This window comes from Eptatretus burgeri, chromosome 11, assembly GCF_056783735.1.
Source record: "Eptatretus burgeri isolate ZD-2024b chromosome 11, Ebu_testis_v1, whole genome shotgun sequence".
Classification (NCBI taxonomy): Eukaryota; Metazoa; Chordata; class Myxini; order Myxiniformes; family Myxinidae; genus Eptatretus; species Eptatretus burgeri.
The window spans coordinates 24490582-24506073 of NC_140971.1; the positions used below are offsets into that span (position 1 = coordinate 24490582).

The window sequence follows — 15492 nt, forward strand, 5'->3', positions numbered from 1 at the left end:
TGTCTTGCCTGTACCTGTTTGTGGTGAGGATTTTGAGGTCAAGGAGAGATTCACTTACCATGGCAGTGATATTCATGTCTCTGCTGGCTTTGAGCCAGAGGTCAATCGATGTCTGGGTTGGGCCTGGGGAGTCATGGATTCACAGGATCATGGGGTGTGGCACTGTCAGTACCTGTGCAGGAGGATGAAAGTCCGAGTCTTCAGGTCCTTGGTGCTTCCAATCTTGCTCTAATGATGTGAGACATGGACTCTGAGGCTGACCAGGAATCTGAGACAGAGACTTCATTCCTTTAGTCCCAGGTCTCTTCGGAGAATCCTTCACTATCACTGGTTGGACTTTGTGTCCAACGAGCAGTTGCAGAAAGAGACTCAAATGAGATTTGTAACCTGCATAGTCCGTGAGCATCAGCTGCGGCTGTATGGACATGTGGCTTCTTTTCCTGACACTGATCCTGCTCACCAGATTCTCTCAGCAAGGGAGCCTCGTGAGCTAAGGAGGTCAATGGGCCAACCATGTTCCTCATGGTTGCAGAGGTTGATCGGCATTTAAGGAGATGGGGATGGGCCAGGCATCTCCCAGGGTGATGGCCAGACGAAGGCCCCTGGAGTACCAGTGGAAAGTGAATGCAGCGATGCGCTGCTCCGGTGCATGCTCCCATACCCGACCTGATAGAGCATGCACAGATTAAGTGTGCACTTTATATAATATGAGCAAATACCACCCGTCGCTTTGCTGACAGCAAACTACTGGGGGAGGGGGGCGGTTGGAAGAACAAGAGGGGGGAAGACAGAGGGAGTGGTGAGGGGAGAGAGAGGGGGGAGAGTAAAGAGGTGGCGGGGAAAGGAGAGAATAGGGATGGGGAGCGAGGAGGGTGTGGGAGTGAGGACGGGTGGGGGAAGAGAAGACAGTGTGTGGTGAGAGGAAGGGAAGGCAAATGTGTGGTGGAGCATTAATTATGATTCATACTGTCTCATCAAAATGATTCTGCATAGAATAACAGTGAACATGGAACCAACTGAATGTCTGAAATCCATTTTTTACTGGTCATAATATAAATACAGCCCAGACACAAACACTGCCCGGACACATCTGAAGACAAACTCTAGTCTGGAGCCAAGCTGTCCAGAGGCAAACACCACCTGGACACGTTCGGAGGTATACTCCCATCCGGACAAAAACACCACTTCGACACGTCCAGAGAAAACTCCCATTCAGACACATCCGGAGATAAATACCATCCGACATGTCTGGAGAAAACCCTGCCAGGTAACATCCAGAGACAAACACCGTCCAGACATAACCACTGTCCGGATATGTCCAGAGACAGTGTGAGAGAGAGAGAGAGAGAGAGAGAGAGAGAGAGAGAGAGAGAGAGAGAGAGAGAGAGAGAGAGAGAGAGAGAGAGAGATGGGAGAGTGAGATAGGTGTGGGAGGAGGGTGCTGCACTGTTTTGGGAGGGGGGTAGAGCAAGGATGGGACCAAGAGATAGAGAGAGAAAGAGAGAAAAAGAGAGAGAAGAGAAAGAGAGAAAAAGAAAGAGAGAGAGAGAGAGAGAGAGAGAGAGAGAGAGAGAGAGAGAAAGAGAGAGAGAGAGAGATAGACAGAAAGAGAGAGAAAAAAAGAGAGAGAGAGAGAGAGAGAGAGAGAGAGAAAGAGAGAGAGAGAGAGAGACAGAGAGAGAGAGAGACAGAGAGAGAGAGAGAGAGAGAGAGAGGTGGGGGTAGGGGAGTTAGCCGAGAGAATATGGTCTGCTTTATGAACAACACACACACACACACACACACACACACACACACACACACACACACACACACACACACACACACACACACACACACACACACACACACACACACACACACACACACACACATTAGTGCTTGGCTGATATCGGCAATTTTCTGGGAATTGGCAGGTTGGAGTCAGTGTGATTACCAATTACAGTACATACTGTACACAACCAAAAAACCTTGCGTAGCTTTCACCAACGTTACATTTATATAGACATTTCAGGGATATGTTCAGAAGCATTAGTCTTTATAAACATCTGCGTGTGAACAGGTGTAAAAAAAAAATTTGGCTCGGTAATTTATATAACACATCAATATGGCAAACAGCTCGGAAATCGGGTGTTATTTCAAAACAACTCGCTCAGAATGACGGAGCACGAACCACGTGTTCCGGATGACGAGGCATGAACCACTCGCTCGGGATGACGGAACACGAATCACTCGCTCAGGATGACGTGATGCAGCAAAAACGTCCGCAGTGAGTGAACAATTTGCTCAGAATGACAGCGTGGTACCGCTCTGGACTGTAGGGTGCTCGGCAAGTGGTTTAAGCACTCAAGCAAGCACTCCAATTAAATGGTTGATAAGGAACGGCTGGCCAGGCTGTGGCTGCATACCATATGGGATCCCTTTAACTTTAAAGCCAGTCTTCACCACGCACGCAGCAGTTAATGAAATAAAATGAATTTTTAAAATAATGACTTTATCCACTAAAGAGTTGCTGTTTAATGTAGAACAACCCTGGAGACATCGCAAAGTTTCAATTGAAATAAACATTGCAATAATCCGCCTTGTTGCCTGCTCCTCTGTGCACGTGTCACTTGGTACATTGTTCATGGCCGCACAAACATTATAACTTCATTTTAAAACGTCCGTTTTTCACCAGATTTGCTTTGATTCCCTGTAGAACACCTCGTAAAACCCCCGAAAATATAGATACAGATCTGGCAGATGCTATGGATAAGCAGTCCCTGTCGGGGACAGGGCACGATGTCAAGCACTGAATGTATTGCCATTTAGCTCAATGAAGCTGGTTAAATATTTTGTTCACTAAATATAATTCTCTAAACAATGGAAAGAGTTTAATGCTTTGGAAATTTCACATTTTCTTGTGTTTCTATGGAGAAGGAGTGAACATAGCCTTGCTTGCTTAAAGCAAATAGATATATCAGCTTAGTTATAAGACTCATTATTTATTTAAATTATGACATTTCACAACAGATTTTGACACTTATTTAGTCCGGACGATATCCGATCCTCAAAACAGAAATAATATTTCGATGATATACTTTAATTAGTCCATGAGAGTAGATCGTGGAAAATCGTATCATATGATGCATGAAATCGCTTCAAGCTCCTAATTTGAAAACTATAGTACTTACAAAAGCGATGTATACAGCGATTTGTAGCTATGATGAACAGGCATTCGATAAAATGAGTGAGGAAAGTGAAAAAAACTACCGGTAAGAAAATGTTGTGGCCTGTTCCAAGTCAAGACATGGTTGAGCAGGCCAAAAAAACATGGCGGCTTCAGACCCTGGTGAGGTTACCCAGCAGACGCCTTAAGACCACAAATAGTGAGGTGGCCGAGAATGTGCCTGATAAAGGACATAATTAAATAAGGTCTTTAGTTATCTTCAAAACAGGTGTTTAAATTAATCCAAACACCCAATTTTCACTCATGCACTTCCTTGGAGTTCCCTTATAGTATGCACGCAAAGTTGCAGGCCGCTGGGTCTGATGGTTTTGGAGTTATGGAGGACACACACATACACACACACACACACACACACACACACACACACACACACACACACACACACACACACACACACACACACACACACACACATTGCCATTTATTAGTGTAGATTACACAAGCCTGGTGTTGGCTTAACGGTTATAAATGTGGCTGGCTTAAGATCTTAGGGTCTCCAGTTGGAGCCCTGTCATGCAGTTAAATAACACCAGGTGGATCGACTCAGCCTGTTGTCCTTCCGAGGTTGGCAAAATGAGTACCAGCTCACTGGTAACAGCGGCACTGCATCAGCAGCACAGCCGCACTTCCAGAAAATGATGCAACTAGCTGCCACAGGCTGCTAGTCCGGGAGCCAACCTGTGTACGAGGCTGTTTTAGGGTTGGACCTTACAGCCTCTGCTATAAAATTTTACACCCCCAGGATGTTTAGATATATGTTTGCAGTTCATGAAAACCAATGTTGGCAATTCATAAGCTCTTGCGAAAAATTTTGGCGGACGTTTTTGTTTGAGGAAGATTTGAAAAATTTGATAAAACAGCAATTGTCAATAAAATTTCTAAAAAAATTAAAAAATCACATTCATGAAAAATAAATGTGAACTAAATGTAAGAATTCAATCAGTGCATTGTAAACTGACAAAAAAAATTGCCTTTGTGGAAGTAAACCTCGTAAAAGTACATAATTTTGTGAAAAATGCCTTAAAAATAACGTTTTTTGAAGATGGCCTTTAGAACTTTTCTTATCATAGGCAGATGCTGCATTAGAATACTAATTTCTCTTAATGTGATATGAACATGGTATCCATGGCTAATTAAAACAGCAAATTTGAGTGAGTTCTATCAATTTTTAAAGAGAAAATTAACATTTTTGTCAACCAAAGTTACCCTACCCCCAAAATCCTCTTACTCTATTGAACACAGTTCGGTTAAGGTTTGCTGGATCCAGGTTGGGTACTTCACAGTTCACTCTTCCAAAGGAAAATTCAATGGTGTTTGGAGTGACATGGCCCTGGAGCAGACATACAACAATGAAGGGAAGACATCTCTGTTCAAACGCATATCTCAGGCACCAGCTGCTCGAGATAAATATGTGAAAACAGCACCATTTCTCACAGCTGTATCAGAGAACATAAAGTCTATGGCTAATCTAGGCCAACAGGAATCTACTCATCATGGAGAAACACATAAGCAGGCAACAGAAGAACATATGAATGTTGAGGAGATCAAGAAAGTGATATGCCAGCAGATGATAAACCCATTCCAGTGTAACAACCAAGTGGATCTGCTCAATAGAGCAACTGGTGAGAAGGATGCTTCAAAAGACTTGGTCCATGCTCAAGCTAAGGGCATGGAAGCCATTATGAAAGCAGAAGAGGTGGTCTCTATTAAGATTGAACCACTGAAGCTGGTAACTTTCTCCTCACAGAAGAAATCAAACCCATCAAGGAAACAGAGTTTAATCAGGATCTATCAAGATGAGACTGCAACTACACGTGTGTTGTGTTTCTATCGAGATGCCGACCCAGTCACAAGACAGATTGCATTTTCCCATGAGTGGACAGACTATCCATCATCCCTGTTTGAGGTTGATCCACGCTTAGCACAGGGGTTTGTAATGCGCAAAGGCAACAAGTCTGATTTCGTGGCAGTGCTAATTGCTGAAGCTGAGCAGGATGTTGTTTTACAGCTGCCATCATTACCACAGAGTGACCTATACACAGTTTATCTGGTAGACACAATGGCATTTGTAAATAAATACCAAAAAATGGGTGTGAAAACATTTGGTGAACTTCCCCAGCTGTATCTTCGCAAGCTCCTGCAGTTGAAACCTGAAATGTGCAACTGTGTCAACATCATTGGTGATCAGTATGATTTTGATGATAGCCATATTTGAAGGGTGATGAGCAGCAGAGGAGAAACCAGACAGACCAGGCAAGACAATTCTCACCATCCAAGAGTCTAGAAATTCCGGACTGGAATTTACTCATGAAGAATCCAAGAAATAAAGGAAATCTTCAGAACTTCATTGGCACTTCCCTTTGTGAGAGTCCTGAAGCTATTCCGGATGGAGTGACCATCATTATTGGTGGTATGATGGAAAAACAAAGGTCACACTCTTTCCATCACATCAGCATCAAGTTCAGTTCTGGACTTACCTTGTGAAGAACATGAAGAGGCAGACACAAGGATTATTGCTCATCTTGCATATTGTGTGGAATATCTTGATCACCATCGAGCTGTTGTGCATGCAACAGATACAGACATAATTATGCTGTGTATATATCACTTCTGCTGCTTGAACACATTGCAAGAACTCTGGATACAACGGCAGAATCAATACCTACCTACTCATGAGCTGGTAGAAGTGTTGAGCAGGAAGTACCAGAAAATCCTCTTGATGTCGCAGCTACACTTCTGTGCACATATGTGTTGTGTGGATGTGACACAGTGAGCTACTCATTCAGAAGGGGAAAAGAAGAGGTCAGGTCAGGTATGGGAGCATGTGCCAGAACAGCGCGTCGCTGCGTCCACTTTCCGCCGGTACTCCAGGGGCCTCCGTCTGGCCATCCCCCAGGCAGATGCCAGGCCCATCCCCATCTCCTTGAGATGATGGTCAACCTGCTGCAACCATGAGGCACGTGGTCAGCCCACTGGCCTCCTCCACTCATGAGACTCCCTCGCTGAGAGAATCTGGTGAGCAGGATCAGCGTCAGGAAAATGAGCCACATGTCCATACAGCCGCAGCTGACGCTCACGGACTATGCAGGTAACAAATCTCATCCGAGTCTCTCTCAGCAACCGCTCGTTGGACACAAAATCCGACCAGCGATAGCCAAGGATTCTTCGAAGAGACCTGGTACCAAAGGAATTAAGTCTCCGTCTCAGATCCTTGGTCAAAGTCCAAGTCTCGCACCCATAGAGCAAGACTGGAAGTACCAAGGACCTGAAGACTCGGACTTTCGTCCTCCCGCACAGGTACCGGCAGCGCCACACCCCATGATCCAGTGAATCCATGACTCCCCAGGCCCGACCCAGACGTCTATTGACCTCCGGCTCACAACCTGCGGAGACATGAATATCACTGCCAAGGTAAGTGAATCTATCCACGACCTCAACATCCTCACCACAAACAGACACAGACAGGACAGCAGCATCCAAGATGTCACCGAAAGCCTGGATCTTAGTTTTGACCCAAGAAATCCGTAATCCCAACGGCTCCGACTCCTCATTCAGCACCTCGAGGGCCCCCAAGAGGATGTCTAAAGTCTCCGCAAAGATGACTGCATCATCTGCAAAATCAAGGTCCGAGATCTTGACATTGCCAAACGATGCACCGCAACTTGATCTCTCCGACATCCTCCCTAAAATCCAGTCCATACAAGTGCTGAAAAGTGTGGGGGCAAGTACACATCCCTGACGAACTCCAGTAACAACTGGAAATAAGTCAGAGATGGTACCACCACACTTCACAGCACTCTCAGTACCAGAGTAGAGTTCAGACATCAGATCGATCAGTTTCCCGGTGGCACCCCACGAAGACCAAGAATCCTCCAGAGGACATCCCGATTCACTGAATCGAACGCTTTACAGAGATCAACATAGGCTGCAAGCAGCCCCTGCCAAAACTCTCGTCTGCGTTCGGTGAGGACACGAAGTGCAAGGATACGGTCAATCGTTGACCTCTTTGGTGTAAAGCCTGACTGCTCTGGACGCTGGTGCTCAAGCAGATGGTGGCGAACCCTATCAAGAATTATCCGAGCAAAGACCTTGCCCGGCACTGAGAGCAGCGTCACCCCTCGGTAGTTGTTGCAGTCTTGGCGATCACCCTTCCCTTTCCAGAGAGGGACAACAAGGCCCCTCTTCCAGTCAGTTGGGATGATGCCTGTGTTCCTGTGAAAAGAAGAGCGGCACAGGTTTCTCTGGGACTGATAGGAAACCTTCCCCACCTTGTTGATTTTGGAAGAGATAGTGAAATGGCAGCAACAGAATGTGTCATTGATGAGGCCAGAGTATACTGGACTGCTCTGCATGGCCAAAAAGGGTTCAGCTGTTTGGATACCCTCAGGCAGCATATGTTTGTCTCTTCAAAATTAGACCTTAGGTCACTGCCAGCAACAGAAGATGCGTTTTACTTCCTTGTTTTAAGAGCATTGTATCAATTGCTTCTGTATAGACGTGCACATCTCAGTGACCGAGCACTTCCCCCAGCCACAACATTTGGCAGAACCCTTATCAATGGAAAACTGGTCCCAATTCTCATGTCTAAGCCAGCCAAGCCAAACATAGACAAAACGGTGTCTTGCATGTGCAAATTATCCAAATGTCTGAAACGATGTTCATGCAAAAAGGCTGCTGTGCCTTGCTGAGTGACATGCATATGCCTTGGTCAGAGAGGTTCATGTGGTGGAGTTGTTTCAGAGAGTGACTCTTCCTCTGAAGAGGATGTTTCATGTCACAATATTGTGTTAATCCATTTCTAATTTTATCTTCCTTAAAACCATGGCATGTAAAAGTATGTTCTTGTTCCTGACCCCATTGATAGTCAAGCATTTCTGAGTTGCATAAATCTTTTGTTGTTTGACATATAACCTTGTCAATTGTAGGTAGGTTAAATCTACACCAATTGTGATATAGGAAATGAACTCCTCTTTAATATGAGGGGTCATTTGTGTATATAGGTTTAGTGGTTATGATTTTAGGACAATATGAATTACCCCTACCCCCATCCTACATCTTCGCTTTTGCCAACATTTTGTTATCAGAGGGGGCTCGCAAAAGTGTTGACTGTGTTGTTGCGCAAGAGTTTCACCATTGCCAACATTGGTTTTCATATACTCAAAGGGTGTCTCTTTATGAAAATCAACACAAAAATTTTATAGCAGACCGGGCAATTTTTTTTTAATTTTGATCGGTTGGCTCCCGGACTATGCATACGAAACAACAACATACCATTACACCATGAGAGAATTGGCATGAGACTTGCAGGAAATATATTATTCAGAGCAATGAAAGTGATGGGAAATTATGATGTTTTCTGACATGTCCTGATTTAATTTAATACAGAGAAGAGTGCATGAAGTGTATGTGACAATTTCCCATAAATCACTACATGGAGGTGCAGTTCAGCATGCCAGACAAGGTCGTAGATTTATTTTGATGTGGAGTGGCATCATGAATGTTTCTATATCTTCCAAGGTAGAGTCACAAATGTCTGTCACCATGTCAATATCATCAAGACTCATGTGATTCATTTTGGCAATTATCCATACTTGATCTGTCAAGATGACAATAGCTCATGGAACAAAGGTGAAGGTTGATCATCATTGCACAATAATGCTTTCAACACTAAGGCACATCCTCCTCCTCCTTGATATGCAGCACAAGGCTGCGGGTAGCATCACTGGCTGAGGGCGCGGCTGTGCTGCTGATGCAATACCTCTATTACCAGTACACTGGTACTCATTTCACCGACCACAGAAGGATGACAGGCTGAGTCAGCCCCACTTGGTGTTAATTCATTGGCCGACAGGGGCTCAATCTCAAGACCCTAAGTTCCCAAGCCAGCCACCCAAACCGCTAAGCCAACAACAGCCTCACCAAGGCACACAGTCACAATGTTTCCTGTCCATTATGCATGTGTGTAAATGATGATTGGGGTCAACAATGAACACATTAGCCCATAACTCTCCGTGAATGGAATAAAACCTCCAAGGTGCTCTGAGGTGATTGTTGAAAGTGTGGTCATTCAGATTATCCGAGCATTGGTTTGACAATTCATATTTCAAAGAACAGTCTAATAGACGCCTATCAACAAAGTCAATTCTGATTGGACGTTCTCGACTGATGCGTCATCACCTCCCAATGGTCTAGGTGGGAGGAGCCTGTTTTTGTTCCACTCCCACCTCCTCCTACACCTACAGGCTCCTTCCACCTCGACCATTGGGAGGTGATGACGCATCAGTAGAGAACGTCCAATCAGAATTGACTTAATTCATATTTAACTTTTTGAAACTCACATCAGGTTGGTCTACCATGAGAAAGTGGGACATCACAGATAAATGAGCAGATATAAACAGGGGAAGTAACCTTTTCTTGGCTTAACTTCCAAAATCCAGGTTGATGACACATCCCAACTCTTTTATTGCTCACTTCTCCCCTCTATGGATTGGCGGGATGGCCTAGGCCTGAGAAGTATTCACACCCCATCTGAAAGCTGTTTTACCTTGGTGTAAATCTGAACCGAGTGATAAATTGTCATCCCGGTGTTTCACAAGCAGGGTGATTCATCAATGTGTGTGCCATTTCTCGGATGGACGTTAAACTGGGCATCCTGTCTGCCGACATTAGTTGGTGAACGTTAAAGTTCCCACGGTGTCCTTCACAAAAATTAGGTGAGCAAATTACAAATTCCTGCCTTAACTACTGTTGGGCAGGCAACGGTAAACCACAAAGCACAACAATAGCCAAGAAACTGCTTCGTCAGCACCGCTGCTCTGTCACAGATCAGATCAGGGAGATCTCCCATCTATTGAAATATCTTCCAGAGGCTGTTATGTCTCAGTCTTCTCTCCAGGGCCTCAAGCAGACAGTGCACCACCACTTCATGTCATCCCCCATCCTGATCCATAATCTTAATTCCTCCATTAATCCTACCCTCTTACTGAATGATCTCTGTGTGTCTCTTGTCTCTTGTCTCTCTCTCTCTCTCTTGTCTCTCTCTCTCTCTCTCTCTCTCTCTCTATCTCTATCTCTATCTCTATCTCTATCTCTATCTCTATCTCTATCTCTATCTCTATCTCTATCTCTATCTCTATCTCTATCTCTATCTCTATCTCTATCTCTATCTCTATCTCTATCTCTATCTCTATCTCTATCTCTATCTCTATCTCTATCTCTATCTCTATCTCTATCTCTCTCTCTCTCTCTCTATCTCTCTCTCTCTCTCTCTCTCTCTCTCTCTCTCTCTCTCTCTCTCTATCTCTCTATCTCTCTATCTCTCTATCTCTCTATCTCTCTTTGTCTCTCTCTCCCTCAGTCTCAGTCTCTCTCTCCCCTCAGTCTCTCCCTCACCTTCCTATTCATTTAACGCTTTGCCAGTTGTGCCCAATTGTTGTCTCGCTCACTACCCCATTTTCACCTTAACCTAGCTTTTTCTTCTATGAGCCTAACTCTTGTAGGAAAGAAAAAGTAATGCATTTTTCATGGAGAAATGACACCTACATGAGGTTGGGGATGTGTCGAAGCGCAGAGGGCAGGCTGGTGAGCCTATTGCTAGCGAGCACGAGTGTGCTGAGCTGAGGAAGGGTGCAGAGGGAAGGAGGTATTTCCACCAGTCGATTTCTCTGAAGCCACAGTGAATGGAGCTTTTGGAGCCTGTGAGAAGGAGAAAAAAAGGGAAAGCTGTTCAAATAAATACACTAAATCATGATTTTGTTTCTTAAACGCAATTATAACGTCAATCATAAACTAGATTAGGATAAATAAACAATGAATGAAATTCGCAGCTCACCTCCCCTCATCACAATTACCATCTGCACAGTTCTTGAGTTATCCATGTCACTGCACGTGGCATTTTAAGGTTTTTATGTTGTGAAATCATCTTCCAAATGCATGGTGTGTACTACAGATCCCAGGGCGACTTTTGAATCAGCAGATCAAATGTGACAAAGAAGGTTCAGTCGGTAAAGTTGAAATTCTCTGTCTGGGGTTAATCTAGCTTGGTATCGAGAATTCCATCTCATAAGACCACTTTCCAGTTACTGCAATAAATCCTCAGCCCAGTGGATCCTCATCATGAAGCTCTAATGAGGGAGGAATTTATTAGTAAATATAAAAAGTGTCAAACTCACTGTCCTATTTTGTCAGGCAGAGATTCCAACTGGTTGTTGCTCATATCCAACCACTCAAGGGCAGGCAAGTTACAGATGGCAGGTGGGACGTGAGAGAACATGTTCACAGACATATCGAGATGGTAGAGTGAAGAAAGGTTGGACACCTGCAGACATAAAGCGGGCTGTATAAGGAAGGTGAGTTCTGTACAGGCAGTTTGGACAGTCTCATGAGATAACAAAAGACTATCAAAATCTTGTCTTGAAAACAGTTTGCTCACAATGAAAGTCACATTACAGGAGATTTTATGTTTAATATTTTTAACCTTCATATGATGCAGCTCTTCTTCCCCAGTCGACATAGCTTAGGTAATAGTTTGCTGGGGAGAGGAGTGTATGTGAAGACAGTCAACAGATTACAAAGATAACGAGAGAGTTCATAGAACACCTTACCCCACACAGTCTTGAGAAAAAAGAAGGGTCTTCTAAACTCTTGCTTTGTGTTTCCAAGCACGATCTATGTTTCCGAGGAAGCGCGTTTTTGTCGGAATCTCAATATTCCTCAATGCCGAGAGTGCGGGCGGAAAATTTGATTGGTCGAGATGGCGTAATATTTTGTCCAAGTACTGCTAAACTGGAGGTTTTTGGAAGTGCCAAGTAGACCATTCGGATTCTACAGTGTTCAAGTATATACTGTAATTAAATTTAAATTTTAAAAAGTTTTAAAGTCTGAAGTAAAAAATAATCAAAACAACCTTTTCAGAGGTTTACTGCTGCTGAAGCACCATCTTTTACACCACCTTATATAACACGTTACATTCGTTCTTCGTGCCTGTTGTTTGTGTGCTTTATGGCATCCCTAAAAAGAGTTTTTTATTTGGAATGATTCTCAATGTTGTTTGACCGCCAGTTAAGCAGCCAGACTAAAACAATTGCCTTACTGTGGGTGCATGTGTACTCGGGACGAGATTCTGTGCACTTTGCCAAATTCAGAACCAAAGTACTGCGACATAGCAGATTCGCGTTCCGATTCATAATCTATAGTGTTCAATATAATATGGAATAGGCAAGGCCGAGAAGCGAACGGAGAATTATTCTTACATTCGATGCTGCAATTTCCGGTTACTTCAGCCTGGATTCGGGATCAGCGATCAAATAATGTAAATCACGATTTAAAAATATTTTTTGATGATGCGGGAGATATCTTTATTATTAAATTAGGTAGACTTAAAACTGCTCGAGTATTTAGTCTCGAGTTTTGTTGTTAATTTTTCGTCATAAAGGTGTGATTGGGTATACTATAGATCAAATTAATTATTTGTGCATTTCTATAACCGTGACAACACCACTGCATATTACCTCAACATTACATTCACAACAACAACTACACCGCCTAGAACAGGATCTCATCTGAAAAAAAAAAAAATTCCTCAACATTACCTTCACAACGACAATGACACCGCCTAGAACAGGATCTCATCTGAAAAAAAAAAAAGTACCTCAACATTACCATCACAACTACACTGCCTAGAACAGGATCTCATCTGAAAAAATAAATATCACCTCAGTAGGGTAAGAATACTGATTCTGGCTCACTTTTCCCCATGTAAATGAATGGGGGATTTTCAGCGATTTATATTTTTTTTCCCTAAAAATAAATCCCCTTTTTATCCCAAGGTATATTTATTTGTCTCCCCTTTTAACTTGGAGGTTGAACCTCATTGAATTGAACACCTGGGGGTTGAACAGCTCACTCATTGAACCTATAAAGATTTGTTCATTCTCAAATTCCTTCAATAGTTTAATTTTCTTTGCACAATAATCCCCATCTAAAATATTGACAAACAAAACATTTGAATCTTTATATTTTTTAAGATACCCCATTTGTGCCATTACGAAATGATAAACTTCTCTTAATGCTCTCATCTGACCACCTCCTGAGCCACATATCATTTTGAGATTATAGTAAATTGTTTTTTCATTGTTCAATTGATAACCATCAAAGTTTTCAGTCCATTCAAGGATATTCATTTTTTTCTTTACATCCTCTAACTTACTAGTTTTTAAATTAATTCGCTTATTTGTTTTATTTACCTTTGTTTTAGTTATTTTTTCAATAAGACTTATTTGATATTTTTCACATTCATTATGTTTTCCATTTATATACCAAGACTGAGATTTTCTCCACTCTTTAGTTTGATTAATACTTGGTTTAACCATTTATATATTGTGAAAAAACGCGGCGGTAGCCCTTAAAAAACCCTAACCCATCTTCCCATCGTTAAAACATAATCTATTTTATACACTCTATCATACAATATCCATATGGAACACAATCTATTCCATTATCTAAAATAAATCTCTTATCATCAAAGGCTCCTAATGCCTTTTTATTTACTTCTTCACTATATATGTTATGTTTATAACTTCTTATTGTATTCATTTTCCTATATTCTTCTTTCTTATTCATCAAACAATTATAATAATTTCTAAAAGTTATTGATTTCTTTATTACATATTTCTTTATTCCCTTTAACCTCTTATCAATCTGTTCACCATACTTATAAGCATATGCCTTTGCTCTCAATCCAATAAACTCACTCATTACTTTTCCACCCAACTCATCCTTAAACTTACCAATAACCTTTTCATTCTTTTTGGAAAATAACTCACTCTTCTTGCTGAAATTACTTGTATCATATACTCCAATATTTTTCTTCATATCTTCATAAACATCATCAGTTTTTATATCTAGGATAAAACTATCAGTATCCATATACAACAATGAAACATTTTCACCATACTCTTTCTTTAAGTCATTATACAAATAATCATACATCAATATCTTTGATAAATCAAGAACTGCTGTTCCAATATAAATTGGTTTATCCATTACAATACTTTCCTTTTTCATATGAATTGCAGAAAAGTTCTCTGAAAAAACCTCTTCTCTCTCAAAACTTGGTTTATTTATCAATCTCGAAGCTTCTTTCCAAGATGTTGCGAATCTAATGTTTTGCCTGTTTCTAACATTTTCCATAGTCTTTCCAAATACAGCATTATTCATTAATTTATAAAAGTCCCCTTCAAATTTTACTTTTGTATTTGCTCTCATATCTGTATTGAATTGAATATACTTTTTCACCCAAGGACTTTGTTTAAATTTTAAAACTCTATGAATTTTAGCTACTCTCAATCCTTCTCTCAAAAACTGTTTTAAGCTTCTCTGATGCAAAACATATCCCTCTTTATCATAGAATGTTGTTAATAACTTTTCTGTTGATTTACCTTTAATATTAAAACTTTTATGATAATCACTTAACCATTCTTTCTTTGGAGTTTCTTTCTCACATGCAAAAGGAAGATCTTTATGCTTATTATGAAGATCACTCGGGTACCTCAAATCAACTTCAAAATAATAACCTTCTTCTTCGTCATTCAATTCCTCTTGAGAAGAAATAACAATATTCATCAAAGCCTTTTCATAATCCTTTTCTTCCACCCACTCTAATTTACCATAAGGTAGAGATTGAGACATTGCCCATCCATACAAATTATTAGCATCAAAATACATCAAATAATTACTATCTTTTTCACTATCATAATTTGGGAGATATTTATTATTTGCTTTAGCATATCTTTTTGAACATACTTGTGATATTCCACCTCTCTTGGACTTCTCAATCATCAAAAGCATATCAACATCACTGATTAAATCTATATCTTGTTTTGTCATTTTCAACATTGCACTCCAAGCTAAACCAGGAGCTGTGAAATAGTGGGCAGGGTCTAATCCATAACAATTTTTATTATGACAGAGTGTTCTAAAAGCCTCAAACACATCAGCTAACAATAAAACATCTGTTTTTAGATATAAATCATGATATTCTCCAAGGTTCTTTATCTTAAATATTTTCCATATTTCTTGTGCGTGTTTATATTCCTTATCACTTATCTCTTCTTCATAAAGGTTATTATAGAAACTTTCTTTTGAAGGAAGTTGTGTTTCTTTAAATCTCATAAATGAATCCATATAATCATAAGGATAAATTCCCTTACTTGTAAGAATTTTCTCTTTACTTTGAATTTCATTCCTTGTTTGAATTTCCTCTC

At 41.4% G+C, this 15492-nt stretch overlaps 1 protein-coding gene across 9 annotated transcripts in view; it reads right to left on the reverse strand.

Moving 5' to 3' along the window:
* LOC147016673 (uncharacterized) overlaps positions 1–15492 on the reverse strand; it is a 107279-nt gene that overhangs the window by 27564 nt on the left and 64223 nt on the right. For all 9 annotated transcript variants that reach the window (XM_085845570.1, XM_085845578.1, XM_085845572.1 and 6 more), the window contains 2 exons: positions 11401–11546; positions 10772–10924 (listed from right to left, as the gene is read on the reverse strand). In XM_085845570.1, coding sequence (XP_085701696.1) covers positions 10772–10924; positions 11401–11546 — 299 coding nt within the window. The remainder of the gene's footprint in view (positions 1–10771; positions 10925–11400; positions 11547–15492) is intronic.